Source organism: Anopheles stephensi, chromosome 2 (genome assembly GCF_013141755.1).
Source record: "Anopheles stephensi strain Indian chromosome 2, UCI_ANSTEP_V1.0, whole genome shotgun sequence".
NCBI lineage: Eukaryota > Metazoa > Arthropoda > Insecta > Diptera > Culicidae > Anopheles > Anopheles stephensi.
Window position 1 is genome coordinate 11346705 of NC_050202.1, and position 24075 is coordinate 11370779.

The following is a 24075-nucleotide window of genomic DNA, read 5'->3' on the forward strand; positions in this document are numbered from 1 at the left end:
GTGTGAGTTGAGAAACACCAAAGTGAACGCCACTTACAGTTTGTTTTTTCTTCTTAATGTTCTTATGATCTTACTTTCATCTTTCATAATTTATTAGAATTATAAATATTTGCTTTTTACAAATATCGGTTTTCTCTTTCCTCCTTTTTGTTCCATCATTTTTTGTTTGTTGTTTGCTTATTTTGTTCGAGCTTTCATTTCTCATCCTTACTACTAAACACACCGGCTGTTTCCAGAGTGTATCGGTCCGGATGGCGATACATTTGCTCCTTAGTAATGGCCGCTTTACTACTTGCGGGTGCCGAGCCTGCACCCACCTTCCCGCGTGTGTGTGTGTGTGTTTGTGTGTCTTCTAATATTGTTTTATCCATATATTTATATATTTATATACGTATGTATATTTGTTGCATATATTTATAATGCAATGCACCACCGAACGGCCAACGCTCGTGCGGCTTCCCGGTTGTGGGAAAAGGATGATGATGATGATGATGGCGATGATGCCCACCCGGCATCTTGTTCCGGAAATAGAATGATGGAAGAAGGGGAAAACGAAACGTATCATCACGCATTTTCACCAATTCATTACTATTACAATTACACTGGACGCGTCGCTTGTAACAGCGGCGGCCCGCGCATGTGTTCCTGTGTCCAGGTTGGGAGAGCCCGTTACTACTGGGTGTTACGCGTTTAATTATTAGTTCGATATTACTCATGCACATTCTCCCACTTTTGTTCGTCGCCGATTCGCGCACCTGTTTGCCGGTAGTAAGCTTCTAGAGTACTTTTAGGATGATTAAGTGGCGGCAAAATGGCAAATACAAAGGTAGTTGTAGTGCTTTTTGCTCGAACGGATCGGTCCCCTTACATGAAGCATTGGGCCGTGTGGGGTTTACTTGCTTCAACGGTACACACAGCCTCCCACCGGCCAATACTCCCTTCCTCTCCTTATCCAAGCCGCAGCTAACCGTTAAAAGGTCTTTGTTTTTAAAGTTCACATGCACGCGCACGTGCATTTCGGGTTTTTTTTTTGTTCGCGATACACAACAGTCAAACATGAATATTTCTTTGCTTCTTTGTGTGAATAAGAATACAGTTACATTACTATCTGACTTCCGGTGTGACACACACACGCACACACGAGACATCAGAGCGGGATGCCGATCGTTAGAAAGGGGGAAAACATTTCAGCCCACTTTGATGATCTTCACTTACAGCGGCGATGAGGGACGTTCATTCGCTCAGAAGGGAAAATTGGCAATCATGCAGGGGAATGTAAGGAGGGGGGTGAGGTGGGGGGGGGGGGGGGGGTTAACCGGGTAATCGACATGGTGCCGATCCAGCATGCTAGATCGAATATGATGAAGCAATCCCACAGTATATGGTTGCGAAATTTGAATGACGATTGAAACAACATTCCCCTCTAATAATTGGCGAATAAAACAACCACCGCACGCGGGACAGAACTATTCCTCCCATCGTAAGGATCGACACCCCCCCCTCGGGCGTCTTAGTGTTCCTGTGTTTGCTGCTGGTTGATCTCATTTTGTTTTTAACGCCCTGTTTTTGTTCGTCTCTCGTGTAGCAGTTGTACGTTATCTATTTTTTTGCTCTATTTATATATATATTTGCACGTTTATATGTATATAAACTTTTTTCTTTGTTTGTTCTGCACACACACACACACGTTCGGAGTGCTTGGTGCGGGGGGTGGGTGTACCTAGCTTCGACGTTTTTTTTTTTTCGTTGGACAATTGTTTGTTAAAGCATCAATCGAACCATTATTGAGCCCCTACAACAGTTCGACCCGATGCTTTAACTGTCCCGCTACCGCAGCCCGTTAGAGATCCCGGCTCTTATAAGATATACGGGAAAATATATTCAACTCCACCCCCCTTTTCCACCCCCTCCCCAGTAGTACGGTCCGGTTTCTACACACTAATACGACGCGCTACGATTTTCTTTAGTAAAACAGAACATTTTTAACTCAAAAGATCCAATCCACCCAACATAGGCAACACCACACCACACGCTTATCGTTCCACATTTGGTGGGGGTTGATTAAGATTTTTTTCACCCCACCAAATGGCAAGGATGAGAGCTAGCGGTGGTGTCTGCTCGTAGCTATTTTCTCTCCCCCAAAACAACACAGGGGAATCGCATTAAATTTTTGCTTTGCTTTTTTGGTTTCGTATTTTTCGTACTTCACGTACGAGAACAAGTAACGTTACCACTAGACTACGCGAAAGAGAGGGACGAACTAACAGAACAACGCGCCGAAGCCGAAGATCAGATCAGGGTTCAGGTAGCACATGGTGATTTCATTTTAGTCCTTTTGTTCACTGCCCTTTTGTTGCAGAAAGGAAACGAAAACGGAGGAAGGACATCACGGATATGGAACGCTACGCCACACGAACGTGTGATGGTAATAATATCATCTTTTGAGTGTGAAGTAACAACAGCTCGACCGCAAGAACCGTTCAGTAAGCGTTTGATACACATTCTCAATCTCTCTCTCTCTCTCTGGGTTAGTGATTAAATTCGATCAACAGAACCGTGGAAAAGAATAACGTAAATGATCAACAATACTTCCCGATAAACTGTCGATAAATCCGCAGCTCGTAACAACGTAAGTTTCTACACTATCAAATATATGTGTTCCGCGGGTTGCGTCGCTACGAGACCTTCCCGTCAAGTAACATCGATCGAAACGGAACCGAGCTAAATCAGGCGGGCAGCTACGAGCTAGACTCGTGCCTGCCATTCCTTTCTTACTAGACTAAATGATACCACGAAGTTGGATGGTCAGTGTCATCGCTACCGGGGGAACGGTCGGGATTGGATTTGACGTCGCTGTCACCTCTACCACCGGGCCGCCCCATCATGGCCTGGCGAATGAGTCCCGGTAGCTGCCGGTACCCTTCTGGGTGTTTCCCCACACATCTTGCGACAGTTATGAAAGAGCGCACGGTCCAGCCGAGACTTGTACGTCGTTTGTGGGTTCCCTTTTTGTTATACAATTTTTCAATCGATCGATTCAAAACAAAACAGTCACATAAATTGTCTCACAATCTGCCTATTAAACACGCATTTGGTTACACATCTTTAAAGCGCCACAATAGCACAGCAGCGCTGCTTCTTAAAAAACCAAAACCATAAAATGTATTTCCTTTAGTAAAAGCTGGAAAGCAAGCACAGGTTAATGCAACCTGCGATAAAAAAACAGAATCCACTCTTATTGTTTGATTTGATTCGCATACACACAGTCGTCAATCATAAATTTTATGATTGTTCCCACTCGAATCGGTCTTCTGGGCAAGGAACTCTTCCCAACCAGCCCTGTCAAATCGATATATAAAATTGTTTGGGTTTAAAAAAGGAGAGCAGAAGAAAAACAAACGTACCTATTCCTTTGACCTTACATCCTTACGAGACGAGCGAAGGAAGAAGCGGTTCGAAATCCATCCTCTTCTTCTTCTTTCTTGGCACTACAACCTCGAGAGGTCGCGGCCTGCCATTTCTGGCTCTTGATGTGACTTGATTCTACCCGTAGCAAAGTAGTCAGCTCTGCGTACGGGGAGGCGGTCTCTTGATTGGATTTGAACCCCGGTTGCTGCCATGTGAAGACCGGCGCCGATATCGCCTCAGCCACCGGACCGCCCCCAATCCATCCAGTGGGGATAAAATTCTCCTTTGGGAATGGAATGGATTCTCACCCCCCAGCCTTTCTTTGCCATTGCGTAATATTCGTGTGTGCCCGGGCGTTTCGTTCCAACAGTCGGGGGTTTTGCTTTATTCTCTGTAGCGATCAGTGATCTCGCTTGCGCGATCGTTTCCGGACGCTCGGGATTTTTTTATCCGTTTCCCCGATGGAAGTTGAACGGGGGTTTTACTATACAAAGTTCCCCGCACACACACACACACACCACACACGGTTTTTTTATACACATCGTGGGGAATTAGTAATGGTAGTAGCAAACGGGACCGTGTGTGCCGGTGTTTTTTAGGTGTGTGGAGTTGCTCTTCTATTTTATGTTAGGGGTTTGGAGATTGATTTGATTTACTTCAGTTAGCTGGCTCTGTCTACAACCAGCTCTACATCTGCCTAGCGTCTCATCTTGATTGCGCTCTATCCTATTGCCAGTGTTCCAGTTCTATTTTGAATCAGTTTTCGGGTTTTGTAATAATCTCTACCACCGGTGCGTCGGTTTTTGTTCTTCGTAGTTTGGACTTGGTTTTTCTCCCCCCCCCCTTTTTACGCTCTTCCATTTCCTATATCCTGTAGAAAATACTGCGCACCACTACTTGTTCGCTTTCTTCAATCCACACACGCACACACTCACAAACAGCTCTTTCATCAGTGGTCATGCAAAACTTTGGTTATTGATCGTGGTGATCGATGCCTGGGGTATTAGTATTGGTGTTTTCCTGCCATTCCGGCCGTGGCTGAACGTGGCCCAGTTTGCACCCAACCTTCCCACGACGCCGATGGGATTTTTTGTTGTTGTTGGGGCTGGGCAAGCTTACAGATTCCTTTTCATTATCACTACGATCAACGGAGATTGAACGGGAAGAGATTTGCTGGCTGTTTCCTTTTATATATATGTATGCATATATGTAACGAGCGTCGCCGTGTATCCTTGGTTGCATTGGCGTACGCACACGCGTGACAGAGAGAGAGAGAGGGTGTGTGTGTTTTGCCGACCGGGTGTTGCTATATATATATATATATCCCTATGTGTTCTAATGCTGCACCAACTTTGTCTTACTAGTTACTACATTCTCTTTGTCCCACCGCTATCGAGAGCTGCCCACTGGTGTGGCGTTTATCTAAAACAGAGACCAGGACAAAAAAGAAATCGGTTAAACAATTTACGACGACCCCCCTCAACGTGCCCACACTTACCAATCTAGCCGATTAATACTTGTAAGGTTGATGATTTTGATCGGATGTCAAATTTGTGGTTTGTGCTTGCCACCGCACAACCGACACGAAACGCCGATCCAGTGGCAAGCACGCAATGGCGGATAGCACCAAAGGCATGGCACCAGCAGGGAAAGTAAAGCCAAACCGATCCACCTGCGACGGAGAAAGATGGTCAGACGAGGCGTCAGCCGGGTGCGGGGTACTTCCTTTTGGGGGAGCATTGTTCCATTACTTACCGCTTCGTGCAGCCCGACTCGCCGGTGCACAGGCACGGATGGGCTACTGTTTCACCTTCCGCGTCCTTCATGCAGTGGTACAGCATGCACCGGGCGCACGGCATCCCGGACACGTTCTCGATCGCCGTCCGGAAGCAGTCCGGTGCGTAATCGCACGACCCCTTGTGATTCCACTCATCGTTGTAGAACTCTTGGCAGTATCTGGAGGATGAGGTGGGACAGAAAAGAGAAAGGTTTAAAATCGATTTTTCTCTCTCGATTTGAAGTGAGTTCTACCTGGCGATAATATTATAAAAATACCTAGAAACCCTTATTTTAATACTAGGAGAGAAGCCCGTACAGCGAGACCCAGCTGAAGATAGAACCCTACGCTCAACTGAGAAAGCAAGGCAAGAAGCACCATTTGGTGGAGTCGGACGGGCAGCTAATGTAGCGAGAGAGATGTTCAGATCAAATACTGGACAGGACGTAAAATGGCAGTGGAAAGACTTCAACTTCCAACAATATAACAGAAAGGAAACGCCTTGTGGCGCATCAGGATCGATTGATTCTGAGGATTTGTAATCAGGATTTTTAAATGACCGGAGTAGTATTGGTGGACCCTGCTTCAATCTTCTTCTTCCTTAGCACTACAAGCTCGAGAGGTCTCGGCCAACCATTCTCTGGCTGTCTGTGGCTTGATTATACCCGTAGTAAAGTAGTCATCCCTGCGTAAAGGGGAAGCAGTCGAGCACGAGCTTGTTGAAGGAAAATCAATCACCGAATCTTGTGTGAATATAGCTACGGAATGGTCAGAACTGGCAGGCATGACCTTAAGTGGTCGTTAGGCCAAGAAGAGATAGAAGGAGAGAGAGAGAGAAAGATCACAGCGTAGTATCGTAGCCATTAGATAACAGCCAAAGCAGTTCCCTATTCTCTGACACATCGGGAAAAGCAAACTGGATCCTTCCATGAGTCCTGGACGAGCTAGTTAAGCCTTCCGACAAAACAGATACCTAAACAGCGGGCGAAGCCGTCGGAAGCTCGGTTATAGCGTGATTAGTTAAAGCCAAGGATGAAGAAATGCAACTTGAGGTTCCTGGCAACAACCTGTCCTTGCGTCCTGCCCAACCCAAAGGTCACATGATGCTAATGGCTTCACAATGTATCCGTTCCTGCATTCACTGCGCTTACCTGCACCGGAGCCGTGTCTTGATGAGTGTGCCTTCCTTCATGATGGGCGGTACGGAGGTGGCCCCTGCATTCGCGGCAGCGTCCAGTGCGTTCCGTTTCTTGAGACTCGTGGTCGAATCGCGCCGCCCACCGATGAGGGAGCCGCCGATCGGTGGTTCTTCGATGACCGGATAGTTATAGTCGTGCACCTTCAAGTGATAGAAATTATACTTTAGCTTGATGTCGCACGGCTGCTGCAGGACGCATCGGGCCCGGGTAGGCCGACGGGTTTTGACGGGATGTCGACGGTGGAGGGGTCGGAAGGGTGGTGGAAACCGTTTGTCAGCCCCAAGACGCATGAAGATGGGACATATGCACAACACAACCAGAGACACACGCACACCACACACACGGTTTGGTGTTTCGGGGGGGTTTGGTTTTTTCGTTTTCAAATTCATTTTGTCACCGTAGTGGGTTGCAGTAGTAGTGGTGGTGGTGGTGGGTGGATAGCATGCACGAAGAAAAAGAGAAAAACTATTATAGACAACCACCTGTTGGCGACGGGCGCGCGCGTACACTCGCGTGTCACGGTAGGTAGGAATAGAGAGCGATGGTAATCAACTTAAGAGCGCTACTTAACTGTTTTCACTTCACTACAACAAAAGCTTGCTAACTCCCCACGGGGGGGCCAACGCTAAGCGTGTTTCGAATCGGTTAACTGATTGCTTCTCTACCGCCGATGCGATGTGCGGCTCGGCAGGTGAGATGGCACAGAATGTATCGATTCTCGGTGGATTCCTCTGCGAAGCGAGGCTACAGCTTGCCGTTTCGTGCTACACATGAATGATCGATTACTTCTGTTTTTTTTTGTTAATGTAAATGTAACACTACTCTCAGTGAGATGACCAACACACATAGCTTTCTCTTTCTAAATCCTATCCTGTCGCAAATCTATCCCCGGTTTGTCGACCGGCACATCCCCTACAGGCGCACCCTTTGGCGTGCGGTAATGCGTCTAACCTACGGTGAGCACGGCACGAGCGGGTACGGCGAAACAAGCAAACGTAGGAGCGCCCTCCCCCAGCAGCGCGCACACCATCCGGATACTTACGTCGGTTATCTGAACGTACGAATAGTTATCACCAGGTACTAGAGGAGTCACTTTTTCATCACCAGGCTTGTTGCTGCTGCTGATCAGCGGTGATGGTTTATCGCCCGATATGTATTGAATACTGGATTGCTGCTGCTGCTGCTGCTGTTGTGATTGTTTATCGACGCTTTCTGCAATGGAAAGAAAGAGGAACCAACACACAGGCACCAGGAAATGAGAACAAAAATCACGCTTGGGATGACAAGATGAGAAGGCTCGCTTACGGTGGCTTCCACTGCCCTCCGAGTTGGAACGTGATTCCGAAGGTTCAACCGGTAAGTCCAGCGTCTAGGCACACGGATGCGAGAGGGTGGAACGAAAAAAGAAAAGCGGTCAGTACACTCGGTAAACAGGTGTCGATCGGCTCTGGCTGGTCCCGTGGCGGGTGTTCTGCTGTGCTGCTGGCCCGATATGCGTGCTCCTGCGCTACCGTTCTGGGTCAGCGATTGTGGCCGAATGCGAACCGTTGCCAGTGGTTCCAGCGCAGGACGACGCACAGGGCGGACAACTCCACCAACCCCCCCCCCCCCCACGGGATGAGCTTCTCCAGGGATCGCACCACCCTACCATGAACACGTCGTCTTCACCAACTGTGTCACCGTCGTCATCATCATCGTCGACGTCCGTACGTAGCAGCAGTGGGACAGCAGCACCGATGGCATTCGAACCGGTGGGAACGTTGGATGTGGCAGGAGCAGTTGAAGCATTTGGTGTCGTTGCATCAGCCATACCTGTCGGAGAAGCGGAAGGGCACGTTAAAACGCCAACATTAATAAGATTGTATTTTCTAGGCTGCTGCTTGTCTGGACACAGACAACGACAGTACGCGGGTAAGGACCGGAACCGAAACGAATAGATTACTTAACCGGCAAAACAAAAAACCAAAACCGCCACACCAAAACTCCCACCCCAGGATTCGCATGTTTAACTGCAGTCGCGTAGGTTGAAAGGAAGAGCGTTTGCTTCCTCTGAAAGTCCTCGTCCAAAGTTGGACACATTATGTCACACGAAGCTAAGGGCTAAGGACACGCACAGGGGAAGAAACCTTACCAGAGCACAGCAAGCCACCCAGGTTTTTGGGAAAGTATTTGGCTTTACCGGCTATGCATTATGTAAATTCTGACCAACGGCCGTGTGCGTGGTACGATCCTGTTATGCAGTCGGCCCGGGCACCCTCTCACCCACACTCTAGGGAGTGTTCCGTTTCAAAAGGGACACCCGAGGGGTCATATAGTTTTCGAAACGAATTATGCTCGTCGGCCGAAATAATTAAGGCGCAACGGCTGTCAACGAAACGAAACGGCTTAATCCACTTAATGTGGCCGATAGTGCACACCCGTACTTGAGAACTAGTTCCGCAAATCTTTACTCCCAGGTAAAATGATAATCTTCTCATTACAGTAACACAAAGCAAGCAAAACATAGACGGAGTGCAACCAAAAAGTGTACGTTGAAACATAAATCACATAAACACAACACAAAACGGACAAACAATCGGATCGTTTCGAGCCAAACTTACCCCCATCATTCGATGATGCGTGTGCAGAACGTGTCATTGAGGTTTGGAAGGGTTTAACATTAAGCGCAAACATTCCGATTAAATAACCAGCAGTCCCCGTACGATCGGTGCCAGCATCGGTCGGTGTCGGTGGCCAGATAAGTTAGAAAGAGGAAGCAGAAAGATGAATGGATGGTGGTGTGAAAAAAAAAACGGTACCAATCGGGAGGAGCATATAATCATTGTGACCGAGTTTTGCTATTATAATGCGGCATGTGTCCGGCAGCGACGGTGAAAGGATTCCATTTTCCTAGCGCAACAAAGCGCAACCGCTCGGGATGGATTGAGATTAAATATGTATTGCCACACTACGAGAGGAGGTTGGGGTGGTTTGACGATGGTCGTTCTGATCCTTGTTCCTTGATCAATCTCCCCCTCATGCATCGAGCAAATGTGTGCTTGTGTGCGTGAGTGAGTGAGACAGCTCAATCCCAAAACTCAGCCGGCTGAGGATCATCGTATGCAAAAGCCAGAATCCTTCGTCCTTTAGCGGGAAAGACCCCAGCCTATCAGCTTGCTCACAGCTTGTACTCTCTCGCTCTTGCGCTCACAATGCCGTTGCACCCTTCTGCTCCACATTCCACCCTGTTCTCCCCCCGCCGTGTGTGTGTGTGTGTGCATGCTCACCATCAATGAGGTCATCGTAGGCACGGATGATTCCCTTGTCGAAAGCCCTCGCATCGGCGGCCGTCTGAAAGGTGAGCCCGTTCCGTTGCTTTCCAGCGCGCCAGTGATGAAAGGTAGGCATGACTTTGAAGTACTGCAAGTCTCTATTAATAACACAACTTAGTATAACCTAAAATTAGAGGAATGTGCAAGAAAGAGAGCAAGGGGCGTATTAATGTATCGATAGCGTGGCGATGCAGTGCCGCATCCAACTTACGGTTTGGTCAGATATTCTTTGCCCGTAGATAATGTACTCGTGACCGCCACCGTCCGGTGGCAGTCGCGCGCGTTTGCGGATGGAAACGTTCGCCAGGCCACCGCCTTGCAGTGGTAACCATCCTTCCGTGCTCTCATCTCTGGCCATAACTTGTGCGCGTACTCTAACTAAGAAATCACTGTAAGAGAAGGAAGGAACGGAACGCATTTGGGAAGATTAATAAGAGATACAACATACAAACAAGTTTGGGGATTTTTAACAAAATTGATCTCAAACTCTTTCGAACATTTATATTGAAAAGTCCACAAATATGTTGCGCCTTAAATAGATAATTCTAGTGAAGAGAACACGAGTCAGTTTTTGGTCCACTATCTTAGGGTCCCTATAAAAATTTCCCCAATAAATTCTACAACTTCCAGGAACATAGTGAGGTTGTGTTGGAATGTCATACTTAGTTCTAAGGCATCGAGAAAGATTCTTGAAGGCATCTACTAAGATGTGTGGAGTCATCAAAAGGCTTCTAACTTCAACCTCAAGAAATTCAACAACTTCCCGGAAGATCAGCCGCTACCAGAAGTTCAATAGCTAAGCTTGGGAAGATTTGAACCTGGACCTTGTGTGTTGCTAACTGAACCATCCCCAGGTCCAGGCGCAATATCTTCCAAGCAATTCAAAAAACTTCCCAGCGCTTACATGTTCCTTGAAGATCAAATTAAAAAACAGTCACAATATGAATTGGACCCCGCAAACATTTGAACCCCCAACCCTTGTTTATTGTTGGGCCTTCTATCACCGGGAATAATATCTTACAAAAAACATTCCACAACTCCTCAAACCTTCTCATTAAAGTGATTAGTTCCGTGGCTCTAAATAAAGGCCTAGGAAACCTCTCCAGTGTTAAAGTGATGTATCATTAAATGGGAATCGGCAAGGCGAACTGCACATGCAATACTTCCCCTCCCGTTATAACCTAATTCTGTGCATTTTCCAGCTAAATTCGAGCTGCTTTTCCAAACTTCCAAACATCATCAACCTTGGACCTCAAGGAAACCTTGCCCACCGTTTGCTGTCCACTCTCAACGCTCTTCTCCTGCTGGCACCCTCGAGCAAACCATCCACCACTCGCTTTAGCTCAATGAAACACGTCCCCGCCAACCCCACCCCCATCTGCCTTCCACCTAACCGACACCCCCGGGGCACTTTGGCCACCCATTCAAAACTAACAAAAACTCGGCTCCCCATCCCGACACGGTACGCCCTGGCCACTCCTGGCAATAAAAACTAATGAGAAATAAACATTTGCCAGCTGAAAACGACCGACCGACCCGACCGTCCTGCCCTAAGGTCACAATTTCCAAATGCACTTATGCTTCCGGCCTCGCACAGGGCCCGCTCCCCATCCCCTGATACGGTTCCACGGGTACGTCATCGTCAGCAGGCACACCATCGTCCTTGTTTGGGGCTCGTTCTGTTCAGCGCATCATCCACATGGCTACTGGCGTCATCCTGGGCCATCACCATCATCATCATCAACTTGAACTCCATCCCCCGCATCCTCGAATTACCCTCTCGCTGCTGCTTCACGACCTCGACGGTGACGAATACCAATCTCACCTCCCACTCCTCAGCACATTCCCAACGGGGGGAGTAGTGGGTTGGGGCGGGCCATGTTGTGTTCCCCTCTCGGAAGCGAGATAGAGAAGGCGACAGAGCACGAACCACATCGCGCAAAACACATTCCGAAAATAATCCCATTCATTCTTTTTCTCTAATTTTCATTGATATGCGCACTCCTCACGCTCGGTGGTGCGCTCTCTCGCGCGCGCGACACCACACGTTTGCTCTCGCTCGGCTGTGGTGAGAATGCGGCGACGATTCGGTCACGGTTTGTGCGTTGTGTGACTTTTTGTCACGACAGCTATACACACACACACACACACAGACAGAGTACCGTGCTTTCTCTCTCTCCATCTTTCTCTCGCTCTCTTCGAGGGAGTCTATTTCGCTCAATGCTTTTATCTAGGGCAAAAGGATGGTGCGGCGAGCATCAAATATATGACATCATTAATAAACAAGTGTTTACTATTTCGTCTGACAGGATACGGGACGGAACAATTCGTTCAGCCGATGGCGCACGACCCGAGCAGAAAGCACTAATCAGCAAGCGCTTTAGAATGAATTTAACACAAACATTACATTGAAAGCCATCCTCCTGTGCCGCAGATGAGAAAAGAGCGCCCAGAAAGGACACGATAGGCACACGACTGGCAGCAGCAATGTCAGCACCCGACACGACCCGATCCCGTATGTGAAACGAGAGCAGGCTTCCGTTTCCAGGAGCAAGCAAGCGCCTATTGCTTCCTCTTTCTCATGGCCACCCCCTATCACCTCCATCCCCGGCGCTGCTGCCGCCTTTGCCCAACTGCCCTTGCGCCGTGCGAGACGTCCCCATTCAAGAGGACGCGTCCCTGTGTGTCAACGATGTGCAGTGGGCCACCCTGCTCGCTTGCTTCAAGGATTTCGTGCGGATTTCGTGAATGAACTGGCTGCTATTTGCTGCAGGCAGCACAGTTAGGGGATGAATTTTGCAGCGGCGGTGCGGTCCTGTGAAGCTCGATCGATCGAAGTTGCCATTGTCTGTTGCTGGGGGAGAATTTTTGTATGAATCGGGTTTTATCAATTAAGCGAATCGTTGAATGAAATGTAAAACGGTAATGGGTAAAAAAATCTTTTCGATGAGCAAACGAACCTTCGGGGAGTTGTGCAGTACTCAAAGTGTTTCCATGAAACATCAGTATTAAAATAGTGCCTGATTTGTTGAATTTTTCAAGCAGGGATCGTAGTATCTACAGGATACTCCTCTTCTGTATCAGCAATTACATTAATTGTTTCGTGTACAGTGTACATTACAGGCCGTTGTCAATTGATTTGTACAAGACAAGCTCAAAACAGTCAGCCAAATACTCAACTGTTTGATATAATCAGTCCAGAATTTTAGACAATTCGTTTTTGAGAATGAACGTCCAATTAGTGCTGAAAGATTATGAAGTATATGAAAAGCTAAGCAATTTTATAGGTCCCTTTATTCCGTGGGACGATTATTCTGTTAAGGTTCTTGATATGTGAGCAGTAAACAATCATCCAGATACACGAATGACGAGATCGATTTCTCCATATTCTTATTGGCACTGCAGTCTCAATAGCGATATGCTGATCTACCATTTCTGGGGTCCTTACAATTTTAAACCATTTCTGGGGTCTGAGGTTCTTGATTGAAATTTTTCCGGAGCCGATACTGTAGTGGCGCCGGTCTTCATAAAGCCACACAGTGGGCAAAGAAAGCCAGAAATGGGCAAATCAAGATCTTTCGAGGTTGTAGTTCCAAAGGGGCGGCCGCTGGTCCCGGTAATATCGCTAGTCTTCGTGCAGCAGAGCCCAAGATCATATCCCTTCCAGACCGCTTCCTCGTACGCTAAACATGACTTTTCAGCTACGGTTAAAATCAAGACACAGGAGGCCAACATTGACAGGAGACCTCATGAGGTTGTAGTGCCAAAGAAGAAGGCGATAGTTATTCCTGCATAAAAGGGGACAGTCTAAAAGAGGTTTCAATTGCAGCCTTACAATACTAGGCCTTACAGCAGCTGAGACTCCTACTACAGTACTCTCGGACCATGCCTAGAAACACAATATTAAATATCAATTACGTTTTTGCCTACACAAAGTCTTCCAGTGCCCATACCAATCTGTTGCCCTCAACAAAAACCAAAAACCCCCATAGAAGGTGGTTTTAGGACATTGTGCCACGAGATCTCTCGATCAGCGACAAAAACCTCAACTATATTATTCCTCAGCGCATTCTTCTAAAATTGTGTTGCCATAATGAAGAAATAACTGATCCTTAAGACCGCGAAACTTTACCAATGTAAAGTCAATGTATAGATTGACCCTAAGGACTTTGGAAAGAACAAACAATTCAAATTCGAAACATTTTGGCAGGTATATGATACCCAAACGCGGTAAAAATGACAAAAGTCCGAACAGCAATCGTTATTTCCTAGCCCTCATAATGATCACATGCTTCTTTTAGAGGTCTGGACCACCGAGCATGCGAACCGACAGGATAAAAATCTCCTGAGTGTGATAGCATACATTTTGCAATTAATTTTCTCTCCATAAATATTTCAGAAGAACTATTTGAAAAACACTTTCAGGAGTGAAGCATTTCTTAGCATTCAACTGAATTATTAGTTCTTATATAAATAGCAGCAGATGGCACTAGACGATTGATTTGAAGTAATTTCGTCCCTTCTAGTAATTCTTCTAGGCGATGAAACTATGCACACCGGACCGGAAAGCCCCATCACTCCGAAAAACCAATCAAGTCTTATGACACACAACCGCAAACGCAAACGCCCTCCAAGGAGACCTTTAACCCGTTGAACTCTGCTTGGCGTTCCTCGAATTACATCGGGGGTTTTACATTCCTCAAATCCGTTCCCTCTAGCTCTAGCGCATTCGCAAGGGCACGTGATGCCGATGACGGCGTCCGCATCCCAGTATGGTCACACTTCGCTGCCCGTGGCGAAAGCGATCGTGACGCGCGCGAGACCCCTCACGACCGCGGTTCGGTTGGCGGTGGGGACGAACGTGGCAACTGGCTCCCCTTGTTTTCCCGATACGCCCCCCCCCCCACACGACGCACGTACGAAGCTAGAGTTCATTCATAAAACCGTCGATCGTTGGTCGAGCAGGCAGCGCAGGCAAGAGCAACGAAACAACATCTCACACCACCAGTGACTTCTACAACAAGTGAGCACGAACGAGATGTTATTAATGATCACCATTTCCTGGCCGGTTCCGTTCGGTTTGCGGTACGCCCTTCCCATCCACCGTACAGGCGCGGTGGCCAATGCTCTCGGGCCCCACCCAGCCACACGATTGTCTCTCGGAACCATCGCAGGAAGGCATCGCCATTGTGTGGGGCAAAATTAGCTCGCCCCTTAAATGTTGCATCTCTCGCCCTGTTTAATGCTCGAAGGGATGCTGGGTTCCTTCCCAAATCACCCGCGATCCACCATCCATCGCGAGGAGAATGAGTCACGTACGACGTCTCCGCTTTCCAACGCGCACACACACACACACCAGCACCATTCTAGGTCGGTGGCGACATTAGGCGAGTTATTTTAAATTTGATATTTAATTTCTCTCTGCTAGATGCTCGACCCTTTTTAACGACCGCACCCGGCAAAGCAGCGTCGCGCAGCGTTCTGACGTCAAATCTGGGGAGGTCGTTTGCTGGCCGATAAGATCAAACCATAAGATCGGCCAGCAGCATCCGTTGCGCCGCTTGCTCGGCCCCATAAATTGGTGGAATTTTTGGCGACCTCAGCAGCAGAAGCATGTTACCTCCCCCCCCCACCAAGCCGACGACTTCCGCTTGCGAGTCAACAAAAATCAATTAAGATCAACTTCTGGGGACCACATCGTTCCGTAAGGGGTGGTAGTTGTGTGTTTATCCCGGGTCCTCGCCCGTTCTGGCATCTCTATTTGTCACACTTCGTTATCAATGGTGGTGTGTGGGAGTGTGCGTACACGGCGCAGCAGCGGGTGACGATGGTGTCCATTCATGCCGAACCGAACCGATACGCAGCCAAGACAAACCACGATATGATCGTTCGTGAAGCGCGCGGGTCAAACTGGGCGAAGTGTATACCAATTCACACAAATTAGATACACACTGGCCGCCCACCCCCCTTTGTACCTGCCACAGTACCCACCGCCCTCCAAGTGGCCAGATGACTTCAGCACACATCTTTATTTTCACCCCATTCAAGCGAGAAGGTGGTTGGAGGCGGGGGACCGGAACGGGTAAGTACGCAACAGGGGGAGATAACCTTCGCGTGACACTCGAAATTAAGCTGGACACTGACAGCTACACCCAGCAGATGCTATCCAAGTGTCCGTGGTGGCGCCAACAAGCATTGCCGGTCACGCAGGCCGGGTCTGGATGGAGCATGAAAGATTCAACTCTTTTTTTAAAGAATATTCTTCGATTTTCGACTTAGTTAAAAAATTACATTTGTGTTGGCGTTTATTTATAAAATAAGACTACTAAGTCCACTTATAGCGGTCAAATAAGATAAGATCGACAGCACATAAGATCAACATATTCTTGATAACCCAATACCCATCGTTTTTAAATCAATTATTAGATTTGATGTATAGACTGTCCGAGAAAGATAAGAATTAGTTATGCCATGCCAGGTCCTTCTGACCTCCACCATGGACGACGGTGTGCCAGTGCAAAAGACTCGCCTGTTGCACTTCTTCGCAAAAATGATCCTCAAAAATCTGTGGCAGAATCTTTGAGGATCGTCTGTTTAAATTGTTCCCTGAGTAATGATATGGATACAATTGGTTTACGGCCCGGTAAGAGATGCGACAGCGGTGCCTGCCTTCAAACGACAGGCCCGGTGTTCAAATCAAATCTGGGCCGTTTCCCCATAGTGAGGGCTGACTATCCAACTATGCGCTTACAATAAGTCTAGTAAGTCATAAATGGCAGGCATGACCTAAGAAGTCGTTAGGCAAAAAAGAAGAAGAAGAAGGAAATTTTCCGGGACAGATATACACCAAAAGTAAATTCTTCTAATCAGTCGTAGTACTGCTTGAGAAAACTTCTTAGGGGTTAACAGGGTCTAAGTAGAACATTTGGATTGCCATATTTGTTCCTGAAGCTTGAATTCTGTCCAAAGAATTCCAAAATGTTCTTAGTTGCGATCGGGAGCAAGGTGATCCACACATGCTATAGGAAACAAGGCATGAACATGAACCTTGCTTAACTTGAACTCGATAGTCATTGGATGTAAAAAAAATTAGTGGTCTATTGCTGATAAAGTTTATAAAAAAAATATGCTGAGACAATTTTGATCAGTTTTATAAAGCATAAACCCTAACAATATTTTTGCTTCCTTTTGTGACCCATAACGTACCACGCGAGCTAGAGCAGTTCTTGCCAGGACAAAACTTTCTTCTCTCTCTCTCTCCCCTTCTTCATCTCTCTTTTTCTCTTTTATCCCTAGGAAAAAAGGGCCTTCCTCGTTGTTCGGTATGTTTTCCATTCGGTTGCATGCGCCAATGTCTGGAAAAGCTCCAAACTCCCTTTGGCCTAGTTTTGGTCGTACCTCGCCAAAAGGCTCCCGCCTCACTCGGGGGTATGGGGAAGCATGCGCCACAACACACACACACACCATCATCATCAACACCGTTCGATGTGGTGCGAAGAAGCACGGGTTCTCTCAATGACTACGGGCGCGCATCATCCATGCCGAACGGGAATCAGCGGGACGATAAGCGTTGATCCTTGAATTTCCTCTGTGTGCGTGTATGAGCGATTTTTCTAGTGTGCCTGTGTATGGGTTTCGGGGGGGGGGGGTGCTAATTTTTTATTCCCTTGATTCCCTGTGCCTTTTAATGAAAGGGAGACCACGAAGGAAAGTGGGGGGTGGGGGGGGAATATAAATTGTGATGCTGTCGCTGATGACGACACATGCGCGCACATGGACATCAAAACAGACAGCAAAACCCACCAGCAAGAAGCTTTTCTTTCAAGGATTTGCAGAGCTGTTTGGTTGTTTAATTGGGTACAATTGTGTAAGAAATTGGCCAGGAGAGGTTCCTTACATCGCAAAGTCCTGTAAAGACCAACGTCAAGTAGGCTTTGCTAAAATTGCATTCACCACACACATAACACGCAATGGACACGTTGCTAGCATGCTGCACGATTTTCGTGGTGTACTGCCATAACTGCTCCAAAGCAAAAAGCGCGAACCAGAACGCGTGCAAAGAACCTTGGGAGGGTGAAGGAGGGCGGTAAGAAATTTTTGGCCATCCACCAAACAAACCGACCTCCAGTTGCCACGCACTCGCCACAAACGAACCCTGCCTGATGACCGCCGATGACGGGTAATGATGATCGTGTTGAAGTACGGCGGACTGGCTGGCTGGCTGGCTGGTGGACCACCGCCACCGGATCCACATTTTTCTCAATGAAATCCAGAGCACTTGGACGTTCGCCCTTTCTCATTCATGAAAGCAACCGAACGAACGAACTTCACACATACTGCGATCCTTTTTTGGAACCTGGGAGGACGACGACGGTGGCAGCGGCATCGTGTCGACGGGAGACTGTTGCTTTGAGCCTGGATCGGAAAATGAGTGTAGTTCTCCGGGGATTGTTGGTTACGCTCAGTGGGAAACTCGTCGGTGAGAAACATTTCCACCCCGTAGCTCTCTCTCTCTCTCTCGCTCTATTATGCTCACGCAACTATTTTCACAACGCCCGCAAACAAAACTACAGGCGAACTGTCAATAATACTAACGCACATTTATGCGACCAGCTAGTCTAAGTAGGCAACGAACAAAATTACCTTGCCAAGCTTGCTCGGCAAAAAAAAACTTGGTTATCCCTTTTCAACATTAATGGATTTTAGCCTCATTTTCATTACATTCTGAGCATCGTAACCAGCATGTTCGAGCGCATCCTTCTGGGAGCGAACGGAAATTGGAACATTCTTCTACCTTCTGCCTTGACCCAGAGAGCGGGCCTGCTCCACATGCTAGCTGGAGAGCACGGAAACCCACAAAAAAAAACCTCCAAGAAAAACAGCAACAAAAAGAAAAACCCTGTTCATCGTTTTCGCAACAACAACAGCAGCAGAAAAAAAGGATAATATCATTGAAACAACTAGGCTGGGCATAGGTTTATGGTTGTTGGGAATTAGCGCAGGGGCGCGGAGGGCGTGCGCACATACCAACCAACACACAGACACGTCCAACAACAGCCCGTTTCCCAAAACGATGAATGATTTTCATCCTCCGATATGTGTTCCAAACGACAGCTTGCCACCAGCTGTCCTCTCGGCGACGACGCGAGGGTTTGCTTCCAATTCTAGTGCCCTGAAAGTTTGCCCCGTTTTGCAGCACGCCAAGGCCAGACCACACAGAAGCACTGGTGCGTTGATGTCCCATTGATTCTTTGCTGGTATGGTGGTACCGACCGCGCACGAAGCAGTGCCAGTGAATGTTATTACTATTATGGGGTCATGCTATTCACAACAGCGAACCCACGACGGATGGATGGATTCATTCATATTTTATGGTACTGTACGCTCGGACATCTTTGGACACTTTCTAATAAGGCAGGGGAATCTATTTTGAACTTTGTTTTTGAGTAGTTCTGGATAAGATGATTGTTTAGTTCCTATAACTAGTTGAATTTTTAGCTAAATTTGGCTATATGGCTATATAAAGTAATTGACTAGACAACATTTAAAAAAAAAGATTGATATTAGTATACTATTGGAGAATTTGAAGATCTTGGGAATATCAGAGAATTCTACCCTTTCTCATTACATTAGCCAATTATTCAGCGCCTTGTTATACATATATAATCTATTCTTCCTAGAGACTAGAGTAGAAGTGAGGACGTATACCTTCGAGAAATGAACTCTATATAAAAGTGATACTATCCTGTAGGTTATCATCGAAAATAGGGTAACCAGAAGATTATTAGGCCCACAGTTTCCGACATAACGGATAAAGAATCTCTGCACACTTCAATAAATAGGATACGCTATAGATTCTGGAGAGGTGAAGAACGTTATCTAATCCGACATAATGAGGAGTTATATTAATAGTTCAAGGACCTCATAACATTGCCATGAATGGCAATTCTTGGTGGACTGTGTATCGTCACGAGAACAACACCGAACAATACAGATTGGATTCTGCAGCCTAATAGATCTGCTCCACCGGATTTTGTCTACGGAAGCAAGAATCATTTTGCCGAGCGAGGATCGCCCTGGATCAATGAGCCTCGACTTTTCATGAATGTTTATGTTTATCTCCAATGTTTTAATATGGATATAAAGGAAATGACATCTGAACTATTAAGGACACACTCAAGCAACTTTGGGTGTTTTTTGTGTTGTGTGGGCCTAAAGGCTTCGTTGATGTGGCGTCGGCTGTGTTGTTTCTTTTGATGATTTACTAAAAAAAAGGACACTCAAGTATCACCGAAGGTGAGTGAGAAAGAGGCATGCACACATACGCACACGCACACACGTAAAGAGAGATGTGAGAGAATCCTGGGAGCAAAAAGAAGGCATGCTTCAAGCCAATGAAATGGCAAAATGCAAAATGAAGCGCCCCAACAAGAGATGGCACAACAGACCAAGATTTGGTTTCGTGTGTGTGTGTTTGATTGCTCTGGGTACAAAGATGTGACACGGAGAGCGCAAAACCGTATCCTGATTTTCGAAAGAAAGACCCTTCGAACACCTTGGGGTGAGGTGGACTCAGCAAGGGTTTGGGAGTTGATAAAAAGCCTAGGCGTATCAGAACAAGAGAGAGAGAGAGGGAGAGCGAGAGAGAAACGCAATTTTGTGCCTTGAAGAAGGGAAAAACTTTCGCTTTTCTTCTGATCATCAGCTTTGAACATTTTCTATTTACATTCCTGGCAAATAATACACAACATGTAAGCGGAAAGTGAAGGGTTGAGATTGTGTAGTGGGATTGTCACACTTACTCTTCATATGCCTCGGTCATGATTAGAAATCTCGAATATACTAATATTTTGGGGTAGCAGCACTGTTTTCACCATTTTTGTAACTGTACATGGGCTCCGGAACCGAGCAAGCGACGACGACAACGGCGACTACGATCGACCTCTACGTTGCTGCAGATGCTGCTGCTGCTGCTGCTACTGCTGCCTGGGACAATTATTGGTGGTGGTCGTTCGGTTTGTTGGAACACCGTCGCAGACCTGTGCTCGTATCCTGTCTTACAGCATACTAGGATGGCGTTGATCGTCAACGTAGGACCATTAGCAGTCGCGTTGGAGGACAAGATCCGGTTGTGCGGTTGCTGCTACCAACAGCCGAGTGGTTGCGTGACGGAACCAGATCACTTCACGTTGCTGCGTCGTCCTTGCCGGCCACATACCAGTAGGCGTCGCTTCGGTTGAATATTTCTTCCCTTTTTTTTGTACACTTCACAGACACCGCTCGGTTGGGTGTCGGACCGAAACGAGCCAAACTGTGGCCACCGCCGTAAATTACATAAACATGCACATCCACTGGCACATATTTGTTGCACTTTGCTGCTGCTGCTGGAATGTGCCACTATACAACACTGCCAGCCTGCGCTACCCTTTTGCTAGTGATCGTTTTTCACTAGGATAAGGACCCCTTTTTCCTTCAACCGCACTGCACTTGTTTCTTGCTGCACACACTGCACTCGCACCAGGCCCAAACTTATCGCCCGCGCACTATTTCATTTACCACTAAATAGAAATAGAAAGCTCGTTTAGTATCAACAAAAAAAAATTATAAACACTAATACACGCACGCAAGCCACACTGATACGCACTCACACACGCTCGTTCACTTTTCATTCAGGAGGCACACTAGAGATTGGAGGGAGCACGCACAACAAAAAAAGGATATGCGGGACAGAATTAAAACCACACCACACACGCAGTCGATTCTTCTGCTCCCCATTTCTAATCGGCACGAAATCACGGACACAATCTCCAACACGCTGGGACGCTGGGTAACGTGTATGTGTGTGTACGTGTGTGCGTGTTATAGATTGACAGCTGAAAAGGGCGACGACGTTGGTGGAAAATCCTCGCTCCTCGTTCTATGGAAAGAAGACTTTTACCCAGGGAAGCAAAAAAAAAACGTCAATTTTCACGGTTTTCCCAATGTAGTTGGCAGATATGGTTCTTTGGAGCTTTTTTTTCCTTTTGCTTCCGATTTGTGTGTGTGTGTCGATTTTTAGTTTCCTTTGCTGAAAATTCTGTGGGAGTGGGTTGCGGTTTTTTTTTTTTTTGTTGGCAGGTTTCTATTTCGTTTTCCCCTTTGCTGCTGCTTGCTGGTGTTGCTCGTCCTTTTTTATTGCCCTGTGCAGGAATTTTCCTTCCAGCGTGTCCAAATCGAAACCTCTGCTCGAACGAATGTGGTTATTACAAGGGCTGCGTGAAGAAGCTACAACCGGATCACCCGCCGCTTGCATGTAACCGGAAAGCCGGATGGTCGCCCTTCATCCCCATCGGCCCTCCCGTTACCCCCTCCATATGCACGCACGCACGCACCGCACATCGTTGCAAGCTCGCAGGAAAAAAGGAAAACGAAAACGCACCCCTTGCGCGAGATATCACACTGGTGCTGCTCCGTGCAGAACTCCCAGGGAGTTCCGATGGTGGTTTGCGCTCTTGCCTTTGTACTGGGGCTGTTGGCCCTGCCTTTTGTACAACGCCCGTGCACAGAGTCAGCAGAACTGCTGCTGCTGCGACTGTTGCTGCGACCGTTCCTATTAGTTACATCCCCGCAACAACAACATCATCAACACCACACATACGCACACAAACACACACCGCACCGTACAGGCCACCGTGCTGGTTGCGAACCAGGCACACAGGGACACACGCCAGGGAAGCGCCAGGGACACACCAAAACCGAACCCAGCACAGCACACAGCACACAGCAACGACGACCGACGATCCGTCCGACAGGAACGACTCTTTTTTTGTTGTTGCTTTTGTTTGTTGCGCTAGCTTCTCGCTGCTCCTCGCAATTATTGTGCTCGTTCTCACTCTCGCGTATTCTATCTCTCTCGCTCTCTCTCTCTTGCACCATAGCATTTCTCAGCTCAGCGCGTTGTGTGCCGTGCTGCTCTCACGCGGATCTTTCGCTCACACGGCTCTCGATTTCACGCGCTCTCGCTCTCTCACTTCATGCACACACACACACGTGCAAACACATTCACACTCGCTGATTGCAGGCTGGATTTTTATGGATAATCCGGACCGTTTCTTGTTCCACGACCATCCAACGAACAGCGGTATGAGCCGCACCCGCCGCTTGCCTCACCGTGCCCGGCTGCGTTATCCGATTTCCGCACAAAAATCGCGTCTTTTCTGCTGGAGATTTAAAACCAACGAGCTTGTGTGTATCTTTCCTATGCTAAAGATGACAGCAACGTTTCCTCTCCCGCTCGCGCACGACCGTCGCCTTCTCTTTTCCACCTCGCCGCTCAGTTTTGATGTCATGCGGGTCTATTCTCCGTTGCTCGACAACGGTGTGCGACGACCAACCGCGTACGAGAGACGGTGAAATATTTCACAGCAGGTTTTTATATGAAAGATGATAAGAAAATGCTTTAAACCGTTTTAAAGTGAACTGTACATTTTATTTAAATATAAACAAGAACTTGAGATTTTATAAAGGGAAATAATGCTTTTTAAAATAAAGTTTTAACAACCAAAATCATGTGCTACGAATCGTTGGATGTTTCCTGTATGCCAGGTTATGTGCTACGGTTGAATTCTTGAAATGTTCGACATTCCGACAAGATTGTCTACCGTTTGACAGACACTTTTGAATTGAACGTTGAAGCTTGCAGAGGCTAATTTTGTACACCAGGTACAAAACAACATACAACATACGGTTAAATGGAACAAAAGTTATGCAGAGGTATGCTCAGGAATGTCTTTTGAGGCTTAATTAAATATTCTCTAATTCTATAGAAATTTGAAGATGGGGGGTCTCGGGCCTCTGCAAGCGTCCTATGCGACTTAGAGCCCGCACGTACGAATGAGCTAGAGCAAGCTTTGAAAATTTGCATTCCAAAAAAAGCTGGACTCATAATATAGCCTATATATAAATGCTTGGATAACATGTAATTTTTCGGAAAAGCTAGAAATATTCATCAACCAAGTATTACCACTGTGCTTCGGATGGTGGTAATTTGATAGATTTCAATGGTTCGGATGCTTGTATGTACTAGCCCAACTGGGGCCTCCTCTTAAACGATTCGCTTTCTTTCAAATGTATATTATTTTCTTCTCATACGTCCCACAACACACTGGTGGAAGTGCAGAACGCTATAAGCGGATTTTGTTTCGTTTCTGTATGGTCGTACAATTTAGAATTGTCAACTCACCAACGCACCTTCTAATTCCCTATTTCTATATAGTCGGTTTACATGTCCGCGCATAATAATGATGCGCGTGGTTGCTGCTCTGGCGGTGGAGATGGTGACCCGAAACGAAGCAAACTACTATCTAAACATTTACGCACATTTACAAAAAGTAACTGGTTT

At 47.1% G+C, this 24075-nt stretch overlaps 1 protein-coding gene across 13 annotated transcripts; it reads right to left on the reverse strand.

Annotated features, from left to right (window-relative positions):
- Window positions 1-70: 70 nt before the first annotated feature.
- Window positions 71-22991, reverse strand: LOC118503972 (sprouty-related, EVH1 domain-containing protein 2). Of its 13 annotated transcripts, none has more exons than XM_036037902.1 (12): window positions 22845-22986; window positions 21344-21376; window positions 20498-21253; window positions 9907-10084; window positions 9651-9819; window positions 8033-8196; window positions 7690-7753; window positions 7427-7596; window positions 6337-6569; window positions 5164-5364; window positions 4907-5080; window positions 71-4830 (listed from the first exon to the last, which is right to left on the reverse strand). In XM_036037902.1, the coding sequence occupies exons 3-11, from the start codon at window positions 20515-20517 to the stop codon at window positions 4954-4956; spliced, it is 1326 nt and encodes a 441-aa protein (XP_035893795.1). In that variant the 5' UTR covers window positions 20518-21253; window positions 21344-21376; window positions 22845-22986; the 3' UTR covers window positions 71-4830; window positions 4907-4953. The 13 variants fall into 13 exon arrangements, with proteins under 13 accessions (XP_035893795.1, XP_035893792.1, XP_035893801.1 ...); XM_036037899.1 differs by having other exon boundaries at window positions 21340-21376; XM_036037908.1 differs by lacking the exon at window positions 21344-21376 and having other exon boundaries at window positions 8033-8055; window positions 22845-22991.
- Between the last annotated feature and the right edge of the window lie 1084 nt (window positions 22992-24075).

Excerpts from the sequence above, each read along its gene's own strand:
- LOC118503972 (XM_036037896.1), bottom strand. The coding sequence starts at position 20,517 with ATGACCGAGGCATATGAAGA. Across the intron at positions 7,597-7,689 it reads GGAGGGCAGTGGAAGCCACC|AAAGCGTCGATAAACAATCA; the intron begins GTAAGCGAGCCT and ends TTTCCATTGCAG. Across the intron at positions 5,365-6,336 it reads AAGACACGGCTCCGGTGCAG|ATACTGCCAAGAGTTCTACA; the intron begins GTAAGCGCAGTG and ends CTCATCCTCCAG.